Source organism: Orcinus orca, chromosome 12, assembly GCF_937001465.1.
Source record: "Orcinus orca chromosome 12, mOrcOrc1.1, whole genome shotgun sequence".
In the NCBI taxonomy this organism is placed as follows: Eukaryota; Metazoa; Chordata; class Mammalia; order Artiodactyla; family Delphinidae; genus Orcinus; species Orcinus orca.
The window spans coordinates 34,167,046-34,194,342 of record NC_064570.1 but is presented as its reverse complement, the minus strand read 5'-3'; the positions used below and the strand labels follow the sequence as shown (position 1 = coordinate 34,194,342).

The window sequence follows — 27,297 nt, the reverse complement described above, 5'->3', positions numbered from 1 at the left end:
TGTTTAACTTCATAGGCGTTAAAGGACAATGTAAATATAGTAGCAGTTTCCTAAAAGTGTTTAAAATATTGACTCATTCAACATTAAAATTTTCAACAGCTTTTTTCAACTGTCATGTGAATAATATATTGATGATGTTATTAAACAAGGGAAGCCCCCGATTTGTTTCATTTCCTTTTTTTAAATTGAAGTATAGTTGATGTACAATGTTATATTAGTTTCAGGTATATACCATAGTAATTCAACATTTTTATACATTATACTCAATTTAAATTTATTACAAAATAATAGCTATATGTATATTGTGTTGTATAATATGATCTTGTTGATTATTTATTTTATACATAGTAGTTTGTATCTCTTAATTCCCTACCTCCAACTGCCCCCCTTCCCTTCCCTCTCTCTTCTGGTATCATCTAGTTTGTTCTGTTTACCTGGGGAAGCAACCTGTTTTCACTGGTAAGACTTTCCCAGGGAAGGACTGTGATCTCTGGGAAAAAGAACAGAGATTTGATATGCTAGGATGTAAGCAAATACCATGACTCCTTCCTCCACTTCCCAATAAAAGCTCTGCCACAATCTCCACCCCCAGCTCGGGAGTGATGGCTTTCCTTCCTCCTTGGGCCTGTGCACTAGTTGGTTGCATTTCTGTTTCTTTAGCAGGAGCTTTCAGTCTCTCAGATCTGTATCCCCCCCTGTGGAATGAGAGTCCTGGTCAGTTCAGTGACTACAGGGTGGAGAATGGAAAGTATGTTATTGATCCCTGGGTATACTCTAAGAGAATGGGGATGTATAAAATCCTCATGAACAAAACAGCCAGTTATTTTGAAAAATTTGCACCAGATAATGAACAAAATTTTTTATGGGGATTGCCTTTACAGCATGGCTGGCAATATACTACAGGTAAGAATGACCCTTGTTTTTATTCTAATGATCTTCCAATCTAACCATGTTGTAATTGGGAAGTGGAACTCTGTATACACCAAAGCATGTCTTTGAAAATTGATTCTTTTCTTTTTCCTCTTTTCCCCTCATAACCATTATTTTTCTACTGCTTCTCCTTCTCCTCCATCAATCTTTCTGTGTTGCCTGATTTGACTAGAAACTGCAATGGGGCATATGGCATAGTTGCCAAACACAAAAAGACTTCATATCCAACCTATTGGCCATTCTACAAATATTTATTGAAGTCCTACTAGGTGCCAGACTCTATTCTAAGCACTGGGATGAAGAAAACAGTCATGGAGATATGGACTAAAAGCAGAAGGTGATGTCAAATTAGTTTGAATTTTGTAAAGTTCTAACTATGATAACCTATATATGGAGATGGAGAGAACAGGAGTGGCACCTTGTTCATGAGGATGTTTCTCTGCAAAAGATTGATTCCTTTCAAAAATAAAATACATTCTAGTGTTTAGTTAGAAGATATGTTTGGGCCAAAGACTCCAAATGATAAGATATTTTGGCTGACGGAGAAGCTCATGAAACAGAGTGGGTGCTTCCTTCACTCCATACTGATAACACCACCAATAAGGAATTTTGTTCTGTTCTGATGGAAAAAATATAGAGAGAAGATTAAGGTTTATCTAAGATCTGAGGAGGAGTCACATACAGGAGCTACCGAAGTTGGCAATTCATGCACCTTTGTCAGGTGATGTCTTGAGACTCAAACCAACTCCTATTTATCTGGCTTTCCTCAGAGTCCAAAAGATAGAGATCCAGGAGAAATTATTAGCACGTAGTCCACCATGGGAGGCATGCCAGACTCCGGGGCCTTGGGGGCCAGCGGTAGATGGAGGCTGAATGCTTTTCTTATTCTTTCATTACATTCACATATTATGATCAAGCCTGACTAAACTCATCCAATGATGGGCTTATACGTCTCCAGCATTTTCTAAAAGCAGCTGTGGGGTGCAGGTAAGTAAGTATTGCAGACAGTTTCCCTGCCGTCAAAGACCTTACAACACAATTGAAACAGGAAAGGTATTAGAAATTAAACAGAGAACAATAAATAACAACTCTTTGTTAAAAATTAAAGTGCAAAACAAGGGACACAGTGGAGTCAGCTGGAGTAATCAGAAGAAAAAAATGCATTTGAACTGAGATTTGAAATGTGGACAGAATTTCACTGTGGAAAAAGAAACAAAATCTACTAGGGAATAAAAGAATGAACAAAAGCAGAGGTTCTCGCGTGTAGCTGCACGTTGAAAAGAAATACCTAGTTTTTAAAAATATCAATGCCTAGGTCCACCACCAGAAATTCTATTCTGATTTAATAATATGGAAAATTAAGCTACAGAAAAGAGCCTGGAAATAGCATGGCATAGGTATACGTGACTGAGTGCAGGTGTGTGTGCACGCTCACGTGCGTGTGCAGTCTGAGGAATAATCAATTAGGAAAACTCACACTTGTAATATTCATGCAGGTTAATAGCATTAACAAGTTCTTTATCAATCATTGCTTTGAGAAGGATTACGTTAGGAAAAGGAGAATAATTACAAAAGCAAGTAATATTCAAAACAGATAATCCAAAAGTGGAATACTGCGGTGATGTTAGATCAAGGAATAGAAATTGGTTCTGAGATGGGAAATGAAGGGTAAAGAGTGATAGGAAGATAAACACAAGTCATCAACAGAGAAATGTTTGTGCATCTTTGCAAACAAACTGCGCCTAGGTAAGAAACAATTATCACCAGCTTCAAAATGTGCATAATAAATAATCCATGCATCCTCTCTCTTCTAGGCAGATTAGTTGATCCCAGCCGAAGGACAGACTGTGGCTATGAATATGGAGATCGTTTGTGCATCTCTGTGGACAGCTGGTGGGCTGGTATGTTCATTTAATAGAAAAATAGGTAATAACCTTCCCGCAAAGAAAATATTCAACCTAAAATCTGAGGGACAGAGACAAAACAAAAACAGCACTATTCCTCTGTAAAAAGGAATTTACTTCATCATGTCCCTTGTGGCCTTTATGTCACATTCTACGATTTATGGCCACAATTTTAATAATGATTCCTTAGGACATATTTCACATGGGGACTGAATTGAGGAACAGCAAAGGACGATGGCCTTTGAACGACCAGCATTGGCAGTTAGATGGGAGGTCCCACTAGCCAGAGGGTCTCCAAGGACGAGGAAGGATGAGAAAGGAGAGGACAAGAAAATAATGCTTTCTTCTCATTTTGCTCAGATAAAATGTGTTTAACTTTGAAACTCATAAAAATGTCAGAGATTAATCTACCACAAATTGTTCTATCAATCGGTAATCTAAGGCCTCTGTCAGATATTTAATACTAAAATAATTAGAAGGTAGTTTCTAATTCTTTAGCTTTATTTTTTATTTTAGTAGTGAAATTAATTTACACTCACTTTCTTAGAGATATTTCCCAATAATTAGAAACAAGGTCACATTAAATTTCACTTTCTTGCAGTGACACACATCATATACACCTTTACCTATTTTTCTCATAGGATACCAATGGAGTCTTTTCAGACTCACAAATAGTCATGACTACGGATCTAGAATTCAGGCTTCTTTTGTCTCACATGGACTCCATAGTTTGGAGTATAAGCCTGCTACCCTGGGGCGTAGGACTGCATTCAAAATACATGTCTATGATGAAAAATGTTCTGCATCACCAGTGGGAATCAGTACAACAAGCTTTACAGTCAACTATATCATGATGTCTAAATTTGCTGGAATAGGTTCCATTTAGAGAGAAATTTTAAAAATCTTAATTCAGTGTTAATTTAATTATCCAAAGATCTATTGCCAACACTTACCCAACATTTTTGCTTTAAAGACCTAATGTAAGACAAAGACTTTGTGATGTCATGGTTGCACATTAAACTTGGTTAAATAAAATACAAAATATCAATACTATAACCATATTAAGATAATTTAGGAAAAAAATCACATTTCATGGTAAAACCCCAGCTAGAGGTGTTGTATCATTCTTTGCACAAGTAGATATCTTTCTTTCATTTTTACATAATGCTTTGAAAAATGAATGGTACCAAATTCATGAAAATTACTTTTTGTTTTAAAATATTGTAGTCAACTATTTTAACCCATATTCATTTCTAATTGTAGGGTTATTAACAGAAACATGTTAAAGTTATGTATAGGATCCTTAGGGAGATTTTCAATATTTTGCAGTGACTTTTTTTTCATGTTCCTGGATCTGTGAGTTTTTGCTTAATGGTTTACAGATTACTTTAAAATATCCTCTATCAAAAAAAAAAAAAAAATATCCTCTATCACATTTATTAGTGCTTGTGGTAATAACAAGTACTTTGCAATTACAGATATAAATTACTTTCTATGTGCACTACCCTTCCTTGCTGCGGTTGATTCTGGCATAATGGGGATATCATCAGATCAAGTCCTGCTTTTGCCACCACCCAAGGACCAGACAAAGTTTTGTCTTAATATTTCTAGTTGTCAGTCATCCTTTCCTAAGACGATGAAGAAGTGGAATGCCCTTTACAAGGTGCCTTTATTAAGTTTTATAATTTATTCTCTTAGGAGATGGTAAGGTAATTTCTTTTCTTTTTTTTTGTATAATGCTTTCTGTTTAGGTTTTTGTGTGCATTATATGCTATAAAAATGTAAAATTTTATGCCAGCTATATTAATGTCATTACATTACAGCAGGGCATTACATGTCATTTACACCCTCTGAACCAATGCAGCATTAACAGAAAATCTATCCACTTTCTCACACTAAATAAGCCATACATAAATGTGAGAGCACATAGGATATCTCACTGAATGAAAGGATTATTCTGGTAAATTGAACCTTCAAGTCAACTGAGCAATAACACTTGGGAGAAATATGATTATGGAGTTGGTTTTAGAATAGTCAATTAACTTATTTCAAGTGATTTGATAATCGGTCACAAATAGGTATATCTAAACAATTACGTGGCAATCAAAACCAAATATTCAGTGACCAAAATAAAATACATTGGTTAAGCACACTCATGAACCAAAATCAATGCTAAAAGATAGATTTACTAGTTCTATAGATTATTAGTTCATTTTTAAAGATGTGATTAAATTAAATATTCTGGTAACTTCCCCCTTTTCTTAATGTTAAACTTTTGTGGTAATTTCAACTATGGTAGCAGAAAAACAACTGCTAATCAAAAAGTAAAGTTCTCTAGGTCAGTATAAAATGCTGACTTTCGGGAAAACACATGCAGTTCATCTCTTATAGATGCACTCAATATTACTACTAATAATAGATAATTATTATAGTCTTTACAGAGTGTTAGTCACTAATGGCTTACACAAATTAATCCATAGAAACAAAATTTTCCTGTCATGTAGAATATTGCTAAATTGTAAACGTGAACAAAATTAAATTGTAGAGAATTGTTATAGTTGCTCAAATATGAATACATTTCTTCTCTTTACTATAGCGTTTGCAGTCACCTTCTAGTAGCTTTGATGACTTGTTGAAGTACTTGTGGGATGCACATCTCTCATCCTTGAAAGATGCTTACAAAATTTTTGAAGATAGGTAAGAATGGATCCCAAGTTATTTCTACTTAATACGGCAAATAATTTTTCATCTTACTTATGCCTTTTTATTCGTTTTCTAATATAAATCTTCCTATTAAATGTTATATTTAATCATTGGGGATTTTAATGATGATGTGTGATTATTTTAGTATGATCAGGCTTAAAAATTGTTTTGTGAAGAAGGGGCAAAAATTTGAGAAAAAAAATCTTGTACCAACCAACCAACCAACCACCACCTAACCAACCAACCAACCAAAAAAACATACAACAAATTTCTCTCTATTAAAAAAAAAAGAAAAGAAATTATCACTGTTTTTTTTAATCATAGGCACATAATATGGTAGCTACATACTTGGGGAAGAAAATTCAGTAGCATCAGGGTTTGCATACTAAATAGCCTAGAAGATTATCAAGCCACTCCACAGGTACACTTAGAAGTATTATACACCTAGATTTGAGAGTGTAAGAATGATTTGTGTTAAGATGTGAATAGCACTGTATTAGTTAGTGTTTTCCACAGAGACAGACCCAATAGGAGATGATAGATTTATAGATAGATGATAGATAGATATAGATTTTTGTAAGGAACTGGCTCCTATGACTATGGAGGGTGGCAAATCTATAATTTGCAAAGCCAACGTCCAGTTCAAGTAAAAAGGCTGCAGCTGCTATAGAACCAGGAAGAGCCTATGTCTCAGTCTGAAGGCCATCAGCCAAGAGAATTCTCTCTTACTCACTGAAAGATTAATTTTTGTTCTAGTCAGGCTTTCAACTGATTGGAGGAAGCTTATCCACATTATAGAGGGCAAGCTGCTTTACTCTGTCTACAGATTTATATGGTAATATCTTCCAAAAATCCCCTCACAGAAATACCCAAAATAATGTTTGACCAAATATCTGGGCACCCTGTGGCCCAGTCAAGTTGGTGCATAAAATCAATGATTACAGACACTACTTAGGGGGTGGAGTCAATCCCCAAGAGTGAAGTATGGGCTAGAAATCTGGGTATAGTATAAAACAGGAACAACAACAACAACCAAAATCAGGGCTCATTGGCATTATACAAGCAAATTTGCAAATCCACGCAAGAATGTTGGGTACCTCATATTCCACTGGTTGTTGTCTGTCTCATGAACTCCATCATCCAGTAAGGTAAATAAATCACCCGATTAGCAGATTCACAGCATATGTCCTTCTTTACCTATTGGTTTCAACAACTAGGTATTAAATTGGGCAATCCAAACAGTGATAAACTCAGTTTTATCAACTTTGAACTTGTAATAATAACAGTACATACTACATAGGGTAATTTGGGGGATTAAATCTATCTATGCATCATGCTTAACTATCATCATCACAAGAGGCAGTAGAGGGCAGTTGTAAAGAACATGAACTTTAAAGCCAAGTTGCTAGGGTTTCAGTCCTGACTCTGCAGTTAATTAGATGTGAGGCCCTGTATTGCATCCAGTTTTTCTCACACGAATGTGAGGCACAATCAACAGCCATTAACCCTCAGCGTCATATGACAGTAAGTGTTGATTGCTCACGTGCCTGAGGTTTAGCCGGGCAGCTCTGCGGATCTTTCCTGAGCTCATGTCATGTTGGCTGATTTTTACCGGCCCCACAGGGGCGAGTGGGAAAGCTCAGCTCTGCTCCACTTGTCTCTCGTTCTCCATCAGGCAAGCCTGGGTGTTCTTCACTGTGATGACAGAATAGCAAGAGAGAGAAACCAAGTGTGAAAATGCATTTTAAGCTTATGCTGTGTCAAGTAGGCTAATATTTAATTTTTAATTGAAGTATAGTTGATTGACAATATTGTGTTAGTTTTAGGTATACAGCAAGGTAATTTGGTTTTATAATATATGTATATAAATATATATATATTTATATACATGTATATAAATATATATTTATATACATGTATAGGTACATATACATACATATGTATCTATATTATTTTTTATGCTTTTCCATTATAGTTTATTACAAGATATTGAATATAGTCCCCTGTGCTATACAGTACATCCTTATTTATCTATTTTATACATGGTAGTGTGTATCTGGGGAAGGGGCACTGGAAAATGACAAGCCAAAAAACAGGGACATAGAGAGTATTGAAGAATTGAGGCCATGTTTACAATCTGTACAGCCTGGGAACTTCCTTAAAACCTCATGAGTTACTTTCTTTAGGTAAAAATAAATACTAGTTGTTTCTTTACATGAGACAATACTGAACCCTGTGTAGTCTACATATACTTAAATAAAACTGTGGTCCTGGATCCGCAGATTGGCTGCTACATGTATATATTTTATGTTTTAAAATATATTTTAAATTAAAATGAGCCTTTTAAGGTGTATTTTTCTTTTTGCTTGGACATATTTTAACTGACTTATTGGTTCAATTGTTCAATAGCACATTCAATAGAATAATGTGAAAGGCTTCCATTGAATTTCACTTGTGCTCCTATGGCCTCTGTGTCTTGATCTGGTGCCCACATCCCTTTCCCCCTTTCCTAGTGTTGCTGACTCCCCTGCAATTTGTTTAACCCATTGTTACTAGGGACATGTGGCTATTGGTCAAAATCCGTATGAATTCACATTTCCTTTAATCCTTACTTCATAATCAGCTGTGATGTGACTAAAAATAGTCAACTGTGAATCCAAACCAAACTCTTCTCTCATTAAGAGTCCACTGTATGCAGTCTTCCACTTCTGGGTGTTAGAGGCAGGGAGGAGCCTGTGTGCATGTGAATGAAACACAGCAAGGTTTCTTCTCTGGGCTATGTCATGATTTGCTTAACATTGACAAACATGATGCAAATGTTTTCTGTTTAATAGACCCTACATATGTACTTTGGAAACAGAAAAATTAGGATATAACCTAATTACTAGAAAATTGAATATAATCTAAAGAGAAAACAAACTTTTAAATATATGAGTAGTATAGTGCTTTGGGAATATAGTGGAGTAGGAAATAGTTGATTCCACCTCAGGTGGGATGGCAAACTTTGTGAAGGAGGTGACACCTATGATGAGACTTAAAAGAGAATGTAGCTGGTGAGCAAAGCAGGGAGTAGACAGTGTTTCAGGGGGAACAACTTCGTTCAAAACCTGCAAGTTGTTCAGCAGTGGGTGGGGACAGGAGCCATGAATTATATAGTTATAAAACTAATTACTACACCCTAACCTTTCCACTGTAATAACTTGTTCCCCAAATAGGTGAGAGTTTGGTTTCCCGGAAGATTTCCTCCACTAGAATAAAACCCATGTATTCAGAGAATCAGACCAGAAAATCAGACATCTGTCTCTCTAGGGTGCTCAGTGTTTTAGGGGTCTCCTGACGCTAGGAAATCAACAGTTTTACTAAGGCTGTCTGAGTCTAGCAGAGATTTTACCTTGGAAACTTTTATTTTTATCTGCACATTTCTACTATTTAGTCATAGTCTAACACCTGGTTATATGATTCCCAAGGTATAAGGTATCTGGTTAATAGAGATAAAAAACTCAAAATAAAATATAAACAACTGATGGGATGGTCCTTTCCAAATTTAAAATTTTAACTAGTTATATCTTCAAAGGCAGGCACTCAAGCCATCAAATTCTAAAACTAAAAACTATATTCTTAGTTTGTTGGCAGAAGGTGATCTTTCCTAGAAAATGACGAGGCTGAAATTCTGAGTGGAGTAATTATAATTGTACATGTTTCCACTTGTCTTTTAGGTTAGAATATTATTCTAAACCAGAAGCAGATTTTGGAAGAGATTGGTGTGTGGCTTTGGACTATTTAGCTGCAGCCAGCTTTCCTACAACCTTTATTCAAGTATCTGGGTTCCAGAAGGGCCTGCCACCACGAGTGCTTGTTGATGGGGATAAAGCCCCCTTCATCAGTGACTTTACTGACTTTCAGAACACAGTCCTGCTTGGTCTAAATCTTCTTCACCAAGTGGATAACGCTACAGGTAAAGGCCTTATAAACAATACCTTAAAGAAAATCAATATTGTGTTGAATAGATAAAGGAAGAAATGATGATTATCAGAGATATATGTTGTTAAAGCACATACTCTGAAAGAAAGTCATGGTTTCTTAAGGGTATCCATTACACACATTTTGGTCCTTGCATTCATGGCTTGTCCCTTCTTATGGGTCCTGTTAGACTGCACCCCACAGTCTTGCAATCCTTGCAACAGCCCAGCCATGTCAGCTACAGAGACTTCAGCCATTTACCAGACAGGAAATCTTACAAAGTCAGAGGCAAAGGGCCTGGAGCGACACCCCACGGTGGTACAGCCAATAGCCGGCAGGACACAGTAACAACCTTCGCTACACAGGGGAGGAGGAGGCTATCAGTTATAAGGGACGTGACATCAGAAGGGCTCCTTGGTTTCCAGGGGGATTGTTGGAATATGCCTCCCCTCAGCTCTTTGGGTTAGAAACTCGCATGGGCCACTGTTTCCTGTTGAGTACCCAACATACTGGAGCCGTTTGGTCCGAGGACTAGAACAATCATTAGCTGAGGGTTGAGCTGATCACGAAGGTAGCTACTGATTAAAGTTTCAGCTTAGGAGGGGGAGGCAATCATGCACATAAATTAAGGGTAAGGCAGTGCCGGGTGGAGTAAGGCATATACAGACAGCAAGAGAGCAGCCATCTTATGGGGCCTGACCATACAGGTCCTTATTTACCCATGAAGCTACCAGACTACTTCGTGTACTTTATTCATCTACAAACACAGATATATTCTTTTTTTTTGTTGTTGTTATAGTATTTTTTTTTTAAAGAAAATCCTTGATATCACTCTCAGATTTAGAAAAAAAAAAAAAAGAAAACCTGCCGTGATTAATGAGAAAACTAGCAAACTGACTTATGTGAGTTCCCTCCATCCAGCCTTACTAGTCATGGCAGAAGTATTCTGCTTCAGCCCCTCAATTGTAGGGTTTCCTAGCAGAGTGAAAACCGGAAGAAATCTTTAATTGCAAGTTTGACTCACTACATCATCCTAATTTTCCAGACATGCTCTTATGCAGTGAACCAAACTTAAAACATAATTAAAATATTAGTATTTTAAAAACAACAAAGTGAATCTGAAAGATTTAAAAGACATAAAAGCAAAGAAAACATTAAACTATAAGTTTTTGAACTCTTATTTGCATTAAGTAGAGTAAAAAACCCAAATGTCTTAGGGGCTTCATACAACTGAAGTCTTTTCTTGCTCCAGTAATGGTTCCAGGGCAGTGTTCTCAGTCCGTGGCAGCTTTCCTTCACACAATGAGTAGCAGACTGAACATCCTTACATCTGTGGTTCTTCCAGCCCCTGGCCTCTACATTATTCACATTTCACCAGCAGAAAGACACTATAGTGTTGGAGAAAGCCTGGATATTTCTCTCACTTCATCTCATACTCTATTGGTATGAAATAGTCACATTGTCCCATATCTGGACACAAAGGGGGCTAAGGAATTAAATTGTTGCCCAGGAACCACTGCTGTGTGACAAATCTACACCATGAAAGGAGATGCATGAATTTTAGGAGTTGCCTAGCCATCTTTGCCAAATTATTACATAGTATAATTGCATTCTAGGCCTGGATGGTATAAGCTGGCTCTTACCTGTTAACATGTAAAGGGTAAAGAAATGAGTCAAGAGTTGAAAGTCCTTGAAAGCTTGGAAGGCCCATACTACAATATTTTATTACAAGATTCAATTTTATTTAAATTTAGCTTTGGATTTAATATGTGGTTTTGAGTTACTCTCACAAGAAAAAAATTGGTGATTAAATACTGAAAACTACTGATTTAAAAAAAAACTTTGATAGCATAATTGTTTAGATATCACATAATAAGGCATTTACTATTATCTATCCATTATTCTCATGGCCAACCACTCTCCACATTCCCACTGACACTCAGACTTCAGGAACAGTGCCAAAGGCCTTGGAATTTCCAAATAAGCAGAGGATAGGGAAAACATATATTAAAAGCAAAGCATAATTAAAATACAAATAGTGCCATTTAAAACTGAACATTTAAAATTAATTCAATAGAAATACATATTTACATTCACAAAAATACTTTCAAAGTATCATTTAACACTTTTTAGTCTCCAGAAGTATTTTATGACGTTCTTCACAAGGAACCTGAGTTAAATTCATTTGAATAAATAAGTAAAATCAAACTTTTTAGGCCTCAAGTTAGCTCTTTAACATTTTCACTGATGATAAGAATTGGCATGGAGGAGTTTTTTTATTTCTAATTATGTAAAATTCTCAACAACCTCTCCATCTTCAGTGGCAACAGCTTTTAAACCTTGACTACACATATTCTAACACTAGAGAACTCATATTAAAGCTGAGAAATAATACTAGGTAATAAAAAAGTAGTAAGAAAAGAAAGCTTGCATAGGTTTTTTGTTTTTTTCATGGGCGATATTGAAAATAAACAATGAAGACGGAGTGAAGGTTCAAAACTGTCAGAAGCTAGATTCAAGGTAATGAAATTCAGAGTGCTTTAAAAACTTATTAAACTTTATGTTTCAAGGCTGAGGCCAGCTGACCCCTTCACTGCCCCCATCCTGACCAAGAAGGTCATTGACTCATCCTCCTTTCTTTGAATGAGGACAACGGTTTGCTGAAGTGTGATGCGTGAAGAAGTGGGAGAAAATGAGCTTGGGCATCTCAAAAGCTTCAATTCAGATAGCAACATAGGAGGCTCCTGAGCTTACCTCTTTCAATAGACTCACCTAATCTAGGGCTACATACAAAACAATTCCTTCTGGAAAGAATCCAGAAACTAGCTGAGTGACTCCTACACATCAGGCGAATGAGAAAAAAAATCCCACATTGAAACAGGAAGGAGGATCTGTGCTATAAACCCCCCCACCCCCACCCCGGCACAGTGACACATGCCTCGGAGGGATCTTACAACTCCCAGATTCTCCCTGAGTAGTGAAGGGTTTGGATCTGCCATCTCAGCTTTTAAGACTTCCACCTGAGAGACGGGCCGCCAAAACACCTAGCTTTGAAAGGCAACAGGGATGGCATCCATGAGACCCAGGAGGCTAGAGTAAATGAGAGATACTTCTCAAAGGGCTTGTGCAAACTCACTGTGGCAAGCCCCTCAGAGCCCAAAGCAGAGGCAGCAGACTGAAATGGGCCCAGTCTTTCCATGAAAGAGGCCTATTTGCTTATCTTCATAGCTGCAGACTGAACGGCAGTCTTGTAATTCAATGCACATCAAGGGGCTGGCTACAATATTCTCCAGAGACTGGAATCCCATTGGTGCCATATTCACGCTCTTCCTCTGTCTCTCTCCAGATTGCTGATATATCCTGGAAAGGAAATTGTGCACACATTTGGTGCCCCACTTTTTTACAGCTGCCATGCTAGGGGATACCCCTTGAGTGCCTGGCTGCAGTCTCCAGCAGAGTTTAAGTTCATGGGTTCCACAGGACTGTAACAAACAAAAGCTATTGCCTGAGGATCCAGCTTACAATAAGCCTACATCTAGGTGCTACCTGAGATCCTCCCCTTTGGGACACTGACAGGTCTTGGCACACCCTCAATTACTGGAAGACACTAAGCACACACACAAAAAACTGCTTAGACAATCACAAAGATTGAAAAACAACCAAGAACTGGGTCAGGGTTAAATGATGAATTTCATGTCCTATACAAGGCCACTCCTTCAAGACAGGGAGGGATGGCTGTTTCATACGATGCATAGAAACCAAAACAGAAAGTCAAGAAATGTGAAGAAAAAAGGAATATGTTCCAAATGAAAGAACAAGATAACACCTCAGAAGAAAACCCTAATGAAACAGAGATAAGTGATTACCTGATAAAGAGTTCAAAATATGGGTCATGAAATGCTCACTGGGGTCAGGAGAACAATGCATGAACATTGTAAAGTAAAAAAGTAAAAGTAAAAAAATTTGACGCAGAGAAGATACCAGATAGAAATCGCAGAGCTGAAGAATACAATAGCTGAACTAAAAAATTCAATAGAGGGGCTCAGCCACAGACTGTTGAAGCGGAAGAAAGGATCAACGAACTCAAAGACAAGGCCGTGAAATTCATCCAACTAAAGAAGCATGGAATTCCCTGGTGGTCCAGTGGTTAGGACTCTGTGCTTCCACTGAACTGCTGGGGGCATGGATTCGACGCCTGGTCGGAGAACTAAGATCCCAGTGTGACCAAAAAAAAAAAAAAAAAAAAATTATACAGAGTAAAGATAGCTTAAGTTCCAAATAAAATGAACCTAAGGAGACCCACACCAAGACACATTATAATTAAATTATTCAAAAGTTAAAGACAAGGAGAGACTCTTAAAAATAACAGAAGAAAAACAACTTATTATGTAGAAGGGAACATCCATAAGACTGTCAGCAGGTTTTTCAGCAGGAGCTTTGCAGGCCAGAGGGAGTGGCACAATATATTCAAAGCACTTGAAAGAAAACCCTGCCAAACAAGAGTGCTCTACCTGGCAAAGCTGTTTGTCAGAACTGAAGGTAGCTTTTTGAAGAAAAGCAAAAGCTGGAGTTCATCACCATGAAGCAGCCTTATAAGAAATGTTAAAGGGACTTTTTAAAGCTGAAACAAAAGGGTGCTAATTAGTAGCAGGAAAACATATAAAATTGATTTTATTGATAAAGGTAAAATACAGTTAAATTCAGAATAATCTAATGTAATGGTGGTGGGTTAATCATTTATGAATCTAGTATGAAAATTAAAAGACTAAAGAGTAAAAATAACTATAACTACAATTACTTGTTAATGGGTACATAAGACAAGAGATGTCAATTGTGACACTGAGAACATAAAACTTGGGGGATGGGGCGTGAGAGTAAAAATGCAGAACTTTAGAATGTCTTCAAACTTAAGTTGTAGGCTTAAAGTAGACTGTTATAAATATAACATATTTTATGTTAAGTCTCATGGTAACCACAAAGCAAAACTCTATAGTAGATACAAAAAAAGGTAAAGAGAAAGGAATCTAAGCATATCCTACAGAAAGTCATCAGTCACATAGAAAGAGAGCAAGAAAAGAAGAAAAGCACAAAGGAATTATAAAACAACCAGAAACAACGAACAAAATGGCAATAAGTCCATACCTATCAATAATTACTTTAACTGTCAATGGACTAAATTCTCCAATCAAAAGACATAGAATGGCTGAGTGGATAAAAGGTAAGACCCAACTGCATGCTGCCTACAAGAGACTCATATCAGCTTTAAGGAAACTCAGACTGAAAGTGAAGGGTTGGAAAAAGATATCCCATGCAAATGGAAACCAAAAGAAAGCTCAGGTAGCTATACTTATATCAGAAAAAATAGACTTTAAGAAAAACATTGTAAGAAGAGACAAAGAGGATCAGTATGTAATAATAAAGGTTCAATTCCACAGGAGGATACAACATTTGTAAATATTTATGCACCCAACATAGGAGGACCTAAATATATAAAGCACGTATTAACAGATCTGAAGGGAGAAATAAATAGCAAAAAAATAATACTAGGGGACTTCAACATATCAATAGATAGATCATCCAGGGAGAAAATAAATAAGGAAACATCTAGGATTGAAGAGTATTTTGGCGATTATTAGAGTTTGCAAACCACTGGCCCAATAATGGATCAAGGCATTTTCGTTTGGTCTACAAATATAAATATTTAAAATATCAAATTATTTGTGAAAATATAATAATGATAAATTTCATGAAAAGAATCTAAATTTCTGAGACTCTCCTAAAAACATTATAATGCAGGGTATGGTGGGCCCATATTTCTGCATGTCACCAAGTTCCTGAAGTTGAGTAGGAACTGCCTCTCCTTGAAATAGTTTTTATAGCTACCATCACTACTAATTTTCTTTATTATTTTCTCTTTATTATTCTCCCTCTTTATTTCCACCCCAGATTTATCCTAAGGTGAAATTCCAGGATCCCTGAATTCCCTCCATGGGTTTTCACATGGCTAGGTCTGCAAACATCTGGCCCCAGTGAACATGGACACTGCAATCCTTGGGTGCACAGCTGCACGGTGCACAACTCCCACTACTAATTTTCTATATTTATCTAATCTCAAACATTTATGTTACCTTCCTAGTCTCTGTGGACATTAGCTTTTGCAGCCTCCAATATAAGTAATGACTAGTGTTATATATATGAGTTAAATCCCTCAAGGAATGAGTACTGGTAATTGTGCAGTATCAATAGATCACATTTTTTTTGCCCCTATGCAAAATCAAAACCGGTTGAGACAAGCAAAGGAATGAGTGAATGGAACCTCAGCTTTAATGCTGGAAAACAATTGAAGAATATGATTTAGGCATGCAGCAACAATGTTCTTCCTACTACATACCCTTAATCTAGACCTGGGAAAGGGCACCCAAAGGAAAGTTTGCAGAATAGGTTAGTATCCTAGTATCACTTCCTCACTAGTCTAGATAGGAAAAAGAGAAAAAGAGCTATTCCTGGATCTTAGGACTTTAGTAGATTAGCTCTAGCCAATCGAAAAGCATGAACTGAAGGCTCACACCCATTAATCAGGTAACATGCTTTATCTCCATGGAAAGGAGCAAAGGATGTTCATGAAAATAGCTCTTAATGGAAATTAAGCATTATCCTCCTATCCCCAAAGAGCCTAGGAAAAAAAAGAAGTATACCTGGGACCAAGTATTCTGGATACTGCCAAACTGTTACCTCTTATACAGTAACAGATCTAACCTAAAATATTTCTTCTTTTCAAAAACTGTTTTTAAAACTCTAACTTATTTTCTCTTTAGTTAAAATGCACTTTAATTGCTGTACATTTTACTGATTTATTTTTAAGTATATGTAATATATTAAAACTTAAAAAGTCTAAGTGACACATCAAATGAAAACAAAGTCTTCTTTACCATCTTTCTTCACTTGTATCTCTTGGTCTTCCACCTAATTTTAAAAAATCAGTCCTTGGTGCAAATTTATTGAATTTTAAAAAATACTTAAAACAGTGCAAATAAATGAATAAATAAAACCTATGTTGTCTGTACAAGTGAAATTATACTCACTGCTCTGCACTATACTTTTTACTAAAAAATCTTCATGGAGCTTTTTCTGTATCAGGACATATTGATCCAACCCACTCTGTTTAAATGATATGTAGTGTTTCATTTAATGAATATACCATAACTGTGGACATTATTTTCCATTATAAGCTGGTAGCAATAATGTAACAATGGCATTTTATGTATACATTTCTTGCCATAATTTATTATTTTACCAATAAATGTGTAGAAAGGAACTGTATTCAAGTTGATGGGTCATATATTGCCAAATGGTATTCAAAAAAATTTTCAGGAGTTTACATTTTTGTTATAAAACTATGAATTAAGGTTCTCATTTTCTCCAACCTACTATCATATAGCAATTTCTATAATTTGTGTGTAATGTAGAAAGTGCTACTTCACTCATATGAATTTACAATTCTTTGACTCTGTTTGTGTGCTTTTCCCAGTTTTCTGGTTAATTGCTTATATTTCTTACTGATTTTTGTATGAAGATCTGGTCAATTAATTTTAAATTAAAAAACTTTATGTGTATAATTATCATGTAATGTACATATATATTTGTATCCAAAATACATAGAATTTAAAAAAAAATAAACATTTTAGCAAATGCATATACATTTAAATTTACATGTAATTATTTTATGTTTTTCCCAGATTCACTATCTTTGACTATATGGAAAATTTTAATGAAGACACAGGTTGCAAAGAAGCTAGCTCAAGAGATTTCTGAAGCAATCCTTGCAATCTTTAATCCAACGTTTCTGGAAATGATTAATGAATTAAAATGAACAATTCTAACAAATTGAACAACAGTAATTTCAAAATTTAACACAATTATAATCATACAGTTTTCTTGTTTTTGGTGTTTTTGACTTATGCTCATTTGTTAGGATTTTGTCCATGCATTCCTAACTTTAAATTCAACTTAATGCAATGATTATTTTGCTCAATTAATAATTCTTGATTTTTGAATTCATTAACGCTTAAAATGTTTAGGATCTAAAGAAAATTGTATTAAGCTATCACAAATCACTAAGAAATTAATAAACAGACAATAAACTTGTATGGCTCTTCTGTTGTTATCCTATGTAACCCGATTTCATGAAATTTAGAGCAATGTCTTGCTGATTTATAACCAAAGTCCAGAACATTTTAAAATGAAGTACTGACATTCAATTAAAGTTTTAAAACTCATAAAACTGACCTGGCAAATAGAATATATAATTAGTTTGTTAGGGTTTTTTTGTGTGTGTTTTCACTGACAAGTGTACAGCAATTAGGTAAGTTTCCCCTCCTTTGGTCCACAATTGATAATGAATGCTTAAGGATCAAATTTCTCAAGGTTGCTCTCGTAGGACAGTATCCACTGGCTAGGAGGTGGTGACTTGTAGAGCCCCATGAAGCTTTCATATAAAGGTTTTCCCAGTGATAGGGACAGAGTAAAGGAACAAAGTAGGTCAGTTTCAGGGGGCTCCAAGGAGCTCCAGTTCTTTATGGCTCAGCGAAGAAAGAATTCGGTGAGAGGCAAAGTGATAAATAAGAAGTGATTTATTAGAATAGGACACTTCTGAGGCTTTCAGGCAGGCTAGCAAAAGGGTGCTGTGCCCTGAGAACTTAGTGGGCTACACTTCTATAATCAAAGGAAAAGCGGGGAGGGGAAAAAGACCACCTTCTTCCTCATTCTTTTTTTTTTTTTTTTTTTTTTGCGGTACGCGGGCCTCTCACTGTTGTGGCCTCTCCCGTTGCGGAGCACAGGCTCCGGACACGCAGGCCCAGCGGCCATAGCTCACGGGCCTAGCCGCTCCGCAGCATGTAGGATCTTCCCGGACCGGGGCACGAACCTGTGTCCCCTGCATTGGCAGGCGGACTCTCAACCACTGCACCACCAGGGAAGCTCTCTCTCTTCTTAAAGGAGAGAAATGTTGCCCTCTGTGACCCTGAAGTATTCCATAAAAATGAAGTATCCCATAAAATATGAACTAAAAATTTCTGAACATAATTTTTAAATTTTTTCAGAGAGAACACTGCTAAATCAGGTAATACATTCTAAAACAAATAGTTCATTTTTAAGCATTTTAGAAATTCAAATTCACTATTCAGATTTTCATTTAAAATATTCTGCCTCTTGACTACTGTCCATGAAAATCTGTTCCTCTAAATTTCATGAAATTAATTTAAGTAGAATAATATCCCAAAAGTCCAATCAGCGTTTTATTACCTTTATTAACTTACCAGCATTTGCCAGTTATTCAACTGAGAATCTATACTGGACAGTTAACATTTTAGTTATTATTGGAGAACACTGTTCCTTGAAAATTTATCATTGTGGATTTTTATTTTATTATACATTTCCAGGAGTATTTAGTTAAAACAATGAAGAATGAATTCCAAAATCTCTAGAAACAGTTTTCTTGTAACTTCATTAAATTTTCCCATATAACGAGAGACAGTTTTCCTAGAAAATTTAAAGACATTTAAAAGTTGTAGGTAAAATTTTAACTTTGATCCCAAAAGATGAAATTATTTAAAACAAAATTCAATTTAACAAAATTAATTTCAATTAGTATAAAATTAGCATGTTTTCATATACATTTTAAAATAAAACATGTTTTGCTCTTTAAAATTATGTTATGCCTTCATATTCAAATTTATAAGATACATAAGTAACTGAAGAGAATAGTGGATACAGCAGTGATTAAAAGAATAAGACCCATAAAAAGTGAAGTGATATTTTTTGCATATTAGACTATTACAAATTTTAAAGTTTGCTAATACTCATTTTTGGTGTCTATGCAGAATTATGAATCTTAATAAACAGTTTGTGTGGGGTTTTTTTGTGTGTGTGTCTTTATTTTGATAAGAACATAATCTATACCACACTCTTTCACTGCCATTTGGCAATACCTGATCATACATTCATTCCCAGCAATTTAATCTGTCACCATTCCAACAAATTAAATTAATGAAAGTAGACATCAAATGTCACTTTGCATTGCTTAAAACTGGAAAGAATATAAATCCATTCAGTGGAAAGTTATGTATTATTTAAAGAGAATGATGTCTGTTAATATTTGTTAACTTGCTAATATCTAAAATATACATGATTAGTTAAAAATATATAGCATAGAACAGTTCCATTCATATAATCTCTTTTATGCAAATACAGAGTTTTTATCAAATAATTTATTCATTTATTTATATTCACTAGTTCATATAATTATTTTTGTAGAAGTGGGCCCAAAACTTAAATATATGTAAGTATATATATCAGGCAAGAAATCATGGTATGGAGGTTAAGGGATGATGATGGAGAAGATAAGTTTTATTTGCATTTAATAACTTTCTGTAGTGTTTGAATTTTAAATAACAGACATGTTGAATATATTTTAAAAATAAGGAAAATAATAGTCATAAAATGAAATGTTATTAGGAAATAGAAAAAAAGTAGTAACGGTTGTGAATTTTGGGTGGACCAAATATGTCAGAATGGATTGATCAGTTAATAAACAAGAAAGAGGATACAGAAGACTTGAGCTTGAGCTACTGCCCTTTTTTCTTCTACTAGTCCTCTGTTGGGAAAATCATATTTATTTCCCATTACTTTATGTTATGAGCAGTTATTTCCATTAACATCCCTGGACTCTTGCTCTACCCCTAATCCTTCTACAGGAGGTCCTTGACTGGGATTGGTTAGAACTTACACATCAAAGTCTCAGGAGTCAGGAATCACTCTTTTCCCCATATTTTTCCACACTAAGAGTGAGGCAGGGCAGCCACACAAGCAAGTGGTATAATCTGCAGACTATACTTTCCCTTGCATGACTTTTCCCAAGTTTGGTTAAGATAAATAAATAATTTTTTTAAATGCCAAATTAATGGAAACTTGAAGTCACAAAAATATCATGGCATAAAGGCTAAAATACAAGAAAATTTAGTGCAGTTGCTAGTGTAAAGAAAAATCTTAAATTTTTTTATATCAAAAATGTAGTTGGATATAACGTTAAAAAGTTTAATATATGTTAACTATGAACCAGACATGTTCAACTGTAAAAATATTTTGATTAATGATATTCTATTTATTATTATTTTGTCTATACTTGAATTAACTAAAAACATCTGCCAAGGTTTTCAGCACGGTTTCTGAATTCTGAGCATCAGTGGGAGCATGCAATCACTAGAGGAAGCGAGGAAGCTAGGTAACTCGTTTAACTATGTTCCAATTTACTGTTTCTTTTCTGCATCTTTCTCTTTTTTTATTGTAGCCTACAGTGAATTCAAAACTCCTTACTAAATCCAAAGCTAATTTTAGTAAAAGTAGAGCTTACAAAAATTTAGAAATTTTATAATTTTTAAATGAAATAAACTCTAACCATTCATCTCATCCCTCATTCTTTACATACTGGGAAGTTGAAGTTTGTTAAATCATCTTGGCCTAGATTTTACTTTCTGTATCTGACAATGTGGCAAAGATGACTGGCAATTCAACAGATTTTGTGATTCCCCTATCAGTGGGGCTCAGACAAGAATGAACTTTCCCAAGTCCCTCCCATCCTCCATCCAGTGGGGCTGTATTTTTGCCAAAGTTATGTGAGATAAAGTTATGCTTATCTCTTCTAGTCCTAGGCCTTTAAAAGGGGGTCTCTCTTTAAGCTCTCTAATTCTTTTGATTTTTGTACTGAGCATACAATGGTGAAGCTGTAAAGATTGACGGAGCCACAGACTGAAGGATCCTAAGTCCCTGAATTACCATGGAAGAAAGCCTCCTTTCAACTGAGTAAACATCCTGAATCATTATGCGAGGGAGAAATAGAATCCTATTGAGTTTTGCCATTATAATTCAAAGTTTATTTATTCAAATATCGTGTTACCCTAAGTAAGGCATACACAATTTTAAATTTACAATGCATTCATTTTTATTTTGACTCATATCTTATTTCTGAATTTGGCTTTAGGGAATAGAAATTTTATATATATATATATATATATATAAATATATAAAAAATATATATATATTTTTTTCCTCAATAGAACAAGGGTAAATGGTAAATAGTATCTGGGAAATTGAATGATACAGTAATTTTCAAATTTACCATTATGTGATTTCTTCTGTTTTCCACTATTAGTAAGCCTAGGATTTGGAAATTTTGGAGAAATATACTTCCTCCAAAACCAGAAATTTAGGGGATCAGATTTTTTTCTTTATGTCTATAATCTGTAGAACTGGCTGAAGAAAGTTCACATAAAATTATTTCATGGTTCTGTTAGTCATGGCAAGTATCATTATTATATTTTTCATTTTAAAACAAAGTAAAATAAAATAAAATAGCAAAACTTATCCAAGAAATAAATAGAGGTTTCTCTTATCTCCTTGTCAAACTAAAATGTGGTGGTACTGATCTGCTGTTTTTGTGTGAAGACCCCAGAAGAGAGGACATGCTAAGTAAGGGAGGGCCTATAATATGTCCCATTAAAGGAAACCCATCATAAGCCCACAAAGAGGACTTCCCTGGTGGCTCAGTGGTTAAGAATCTGCCTGCCAATGCAGGGGACCCAGGTTCGATCCCTGGTCCAGGACGATCCCACATGCCATGGAGCAACTAAGTCTGTGCACCACAACTACTGAGCCCACGTGCCACAACTACTGAAGTCCGCATGCCCTAGAGCCCGTGCGCTGCAACTACTGAGCCTGCGTGCTGTAACTACTGAAGCCCATGCGCCTAGAGCCCGTGCTACACAACAAGAGAAGCCAACGCACTGAGAAGCCTGTGCACCGCAACGAAGAGTAGCCCCTTCTCGCCACAACTAGAGAAAGTCTGCAAGCAGCAACGAAGACCCAACACAGCCAAGAATAAATTTAAAAAAAAAAAGCCTACAAAGGTTATTGTGAAAACTTTGAAACAGATACGTACAGGAAGTCAACATTTCTTTCTTTAGACGATCTGTTGTAGTGATTCATAATTATGATTCTAATGATATTTCATTACCTATGAAATCAACACAACATATAGAATTTACAAAAAAAATAAAGTCTTTGTGTCACTTCCCTGTATACTTATACACTTTGTGGAGAAAATTTACACCAAGCAGGACTGTGTTCTGAAAGCCTGTAAAGTCACTGATGAAGGGGGCTTTATTCCCACTAACAAGCATTTGTGTTGGCAGGCCCTTCTGGAGTCCATATGTTCTAATCAAAGCTGAAGGGAAGAGGGGTGGAGCTAAATAATCCATAAACAAAGCCCTGCTGCTTTCAAACTCTGCTTCTTGTTTAGAGTAATGTTGTAACCTAATAGACAAGTGAGGGGGAGTATGTATTTAGAATTAGTCTACTCAGAACTTTGCCAACTGAACTTACAAAACAGCTAATTTCTTCAAAACTACATTATTCTACTTTTTAGATTACAGACTGTAAAAACATGGTATTGATTTAGCCCCTAGATTTGAAACTTTGAAGAGATGTTCTTAGAATTTAAATCTAGAAATTATCATCCCAGAAAATATGTACTTTTAGTCAAATGTTTTGCCTTTTTCATAAAACATGCTCTACTTGCATAAACTCCGGAATGTGACCAACTCTCATTGTTTCAAAATGTAAAGATATAAATCAAAGAGGATTAGCAATTTCAATTTCTGCTGGATTTGGATATCTCTTTAAGAACACATGATTTTCATTTCAGGTAACCACTGAAAAATGAAATAACCTATAGAGAATTTTTCCTGATTTTCAGGTAGTTTGATATTTTTTTCTAATGATATATACTAGACAGACAATTTTCCTCTTTTTTTTAGTTGTACAACATAATGATTTGATATTTGTGTATATTGCAAGATGATCACCACAAGTCTAGTTAACATTAGTCACTCTACACAGTTACAAATTTTTTCTTGTGATGAGAACTTTTAATATCTACTCTCCTAGAAACTTTCATATATGCAATACAATACCATTAACTATAGTCACCATGCTGTACATTATGTCTTCATGACATTTATTTTATAACTAGAAATTTGTACATTTTGACCCCTTTCCCGCATTTCACCTACCTCCCACCTCTGGCAACCACCAATCTGTTCTTTGTGTCTATGAGCTTGGTTTTTGTTTTTTGGGGGTTTTGTTTTTGTTTTGTTTTGTTTTAACGATTCTACATATAAGTGAGGTCACACAGTATTTGTCTTTCTCTGTCTGACTTATTTCACTTAGAGTAATGCCCTCAAAGTCCATCCATGTTATTGCAAATGGCAAAATTTCCTTCATCTTTACGGCTGAATAATATCCCACCGTGTATATATACCACATTTTCTTTACCCATTCATCTGTCGGTGGACACTTAAGTTGTTTCCATGTCTTGGCTAGTGCAAATAATGCTGCAATGAACATGAGGGGTGCATATATTTTTTTCAAATTAGTGTTTTCATTTTTTTTTCAGAAAAATACCCAGAAGTGAAATTGCTGGATCATATGGTAGTTCTATGTTTAATATTTTGAGGACTCTCCATACTGTTTTCAATTTACATTCCATTTTCTCTTCTTATTGACAAAGAAATTTTCATTTTTAATTTGTAATGAATAATGTTATATCTGTATTATCTGTATCACCTGGTCTGGAAATATACCTACTTATAAAATACTTTCAAGTTTTATCCAGTAAAATGTTTTCTTATCAGTTTTATCTTTATCATAATACTTCCCAATGGTTGACATATAGGTAAATTGAAAAACATTTCAGTGAAAAAGATAGTGTAAGATAGAAAGATAGTGTAAGATTAAAAAAATAACTTTAGATCCATTCTTACCTACTGTGAAATTTTTCATGAACAACCTTCAGGGATGAGACATGTGCAACCCATAAGTACTTCAAGAGGTCATCAAAGTTTCTGGAATACGACTTTACCTGCTATCCAAGAAGGAAAATGTTATTAATATTTATGCAATTATAACAATCTCTCTTTCTGAAAATCAATTCTATTTATAAATATAATTTTTCAATATTCTAAATGAGGGGAGAACACTTAAGAGTTAAAGTATAAAAAACTTAATGCTTAATTCTCCCCAAAGAGCTTAATATTAGCTATAATAATTACTAGTATTACTGAATCCATTTGAAAGAAATAAACCATATGGTTTTGAAATGCTCAGAATTTTATACTGTAGTATTTCATTTATTTGTTTTTCTCTTGCCGTGCAATGAACTTTCCACAAAGTTTTAAAAGTCAGAAATGGGAGGAGGTATAAGAGTATTTTCACCTAATCATATGCAGTATAATGAACAAGTTCTCTAAAGGGAAACCTGATCTTTGGTCATTTACTCTCTCACTCGTGACACTTCACTTTGGACATCAACATTTGATTCTGATTGTCAGATTATCATTTTAGTCAGCGCAGGTGATGGTTTATAAAGTGAGTTGAAATAAGCTGATCAAATTCACCGCAATCTATTCCCTAGTAGTATTTATAGAGTTTACTGCTCACTTGACCTGAAAATGTGATGAACATGCACTATGAAGACATAATTTCTACAGGTTTTGAATATAATTTATTTGGTGTGAAAAGAATGGATAGGGCAGTCTTCATATTAATGTGGGTGCTAATGAGATATGATGTCATGCAGTAATCTACTCATATGAATATTGTTGTCATCCTAATAAAGATTTAGATACTAGAACTTTATTCCTTAGGAACATACTGTTCGATGCATAAAAAATCTTACATTAAATATTATTCAAAATTTACTTGACTACTCTCGAAGAGTATTACTTAAAACCCTAAAAAAAACCCCGCCAAAACCTGGTAAAATTTATTCCATTTTTTCATTGTATCTGGAAAGGATGAATAACAGCTAGAAACATTATAACAAAAATTCATCTGATCCTTGGATGGTGGCAGAAAGGTGACATTGTCTGATGATATTCCCATTATGCCAGAATCAACCATAGCAAGGAAGGGTATTGCAGAGAGATAATAATTAAGGTCTGTATAAACAAAAAGTTATTAATGTATTACAAATTCCTACTTTTGTCCCATGTATTTAAAGCAAGTTTTGAGGTTACTAGTTTTCTCTAATTGATATTTTCATAATTGGATAAATTAACTACTAATTTTTAAAATAGTGTCTAAAACCTCATGTCAAAACATTCACAATATTTGGGTCAAAGAGATTTTTCCTTTTTTTTTTTTGTAAAAGCAGTAGTTCTCATTTCTATTTTTGTTTCTATAATTGGGATTCTAGATTGAATTGATTCGTTGAGGAAAGGTCATCAATTTGAGTTTTGATTGTTACCTTAAACTCACCAGCCCACCAACTGTCCACAGAGATACATAGATGATCCCCAGATTCATGGCCACAGTCTGCCCTTTGGGTGGGATCAGCTAAAGAGAAAGGATCAAGGGCTGGGTCTACAAGGCTCATTTTTAAGCTGTAGATATACTAGATACGTTAGGTTTACAGAAATGCACAAAATATTTTTCTTATAAAGAATTGTGTCAGCCTTCCCATCACTGTTGTAAAAAAATTAATAAACAGAAACCCAGGGCTTCCCTGGTGACGCAGTGGTTGAGAATCTGCCTGCCAATGCAGGGGACATGGGTTCGAGCCCTGGTCCAGGAAGATCCCACATGCCACTGAGCAACTAAGCCCAAGTGCCACAACTACTGAGCCTGCACTCTAGAGCCCGCAAGCCACAACTACAGAAGCCCGCGTGCCTAGAGCCCGTGTTCCACAACAAGAGAAGCCACTGCAATGAGAAGCCCACGCACCGCAACGAAGAGTAGCCCCTGCTCACTGCGACTAGAGAAAAGCCCGTGCGCAGCAACAAATACTCAACACAGCCAAAAATAAATAAATAAATGTATTTATTAAAAAAAAAACCAGAAACCCAAATTAAATTAAATTAAAATTTGGGAGACCAGAATGGAGAGCTCTCACACCTTGCAATGTTAGCAGATCCCAACTGGAAGAAGAAAAACTCCTTTTCTTTCCTCACAAGGATTCAGCCAATGAAAAGCCATGGATTCTTTGCTTACTATAGCCCTCCCAACTTCCTTTTTCTTCTATAAAAGTGTGCTCCTTCCCTTGCCATGCGGGCACTTGCATGTTGTTTTGCATGGTTGCAGACCCTGAACTGCAATTCTCTGCTGATCCTGAAAAAACCCATATTCCCTAGAGAAATATTTGGCTGTCTATTTATTTGTTTATTTGGTCAACACCTTGGTGGTCCATGCAGGGACCAGAGAAGATCCTCAAAGGCTCTGGGCTTGTGAGCAAACAGGTGTGGTACACACAACTGACCCCATTATCACTCACTGCTTTCTCAGTGACCCTGGAGTTTGAAGGTATGTCTTCCTTCTAGATCTGAGCTCATGCTCTCTTTGCATTTGATGCTCTGTAGGCTTTATTTGGGATCTATTTTAAGTTTCGTCTTTCTGCGTAAGTCCTTGTTCTATATGAAAGTACTTGTTTGGCATTTTGGTGATTTTGAGATTAGACTGTTTCAACTGAAGCAGGCTGAAATGCCTTAGACCCATTCTTTTGGGACAGGGGAAAGAATCCCTTGCTTCACTGAAATCGTGTTGGTTTTTTAGCCTTTGACTTATTCCTTTAGAAGCGGTTATTTTCTGGAAATTGGCTGAAAAGACTTTTAGCCTGGTTTCTCTGGGACCAAGCTGTTTTTTAACATTGGCTGGTATTAGGCTTGTAAGTTGTTTGAGCTGTAAGCTCTTCAAG

The 27,297-nt window shown here is 35.5% G+C and overlaps 2 protein-coding genes across 2 annotated transcripts; one reads left to right on the top strand and one right to left on the bottom strand.

Annotated features, from left to right (window-relative positions):
- Nucleotides 1–602: 602 nt before the first annotated feature.
- Nucleotides 603–17,426, top strand: LOC101288450 (protein LEG1 homolog). The gene is made up of 6 exons (XM_033404030.2): nucleotides 603–903; nucleotides 2,745–2,831; nucleotides 4,313–4,497; nucleotides 5,431–5,531; nucleotides 9,254–9,492; nucleotides 17,234–17,426. The coding sequence occupies exons 1-6, from the start codon at nucleotides 603–605 to the stop codon at nucleotides 17,365–17,367; spliced, it is 1,047 nt and encodes a 348-aa protein (XP_033259921.1). The 3' UTR covers nucleotides 17,368–17,426.
- A 5,189-nt stretch (nucleotides 17,427–22,615) lies between these two features.
- Nucleotides 22,616–25,983, bottom strand: LOC101288198 (protein LEG1 homolog). Its single transcript, XM_004263892.1, has 4 exons — nucleotides 25,866–25,983; nucleotides 25,362–25,546; nucleotides 24,371–24,471; nucleotides 22,616–22,862 (listed from the first exon to the last, which is right to left on the bottom strand). Exons 1-4 carry the CDS (start codon nucleotides 25,981–25,983, stop codon nucleotides 22,616–22,618), a joined length of 651 nt encoding a protein of 216 aa, XP_004263940.1.
- Nucleotides 25,984–27,297: the final 1,314 nt, after the last annotated feature.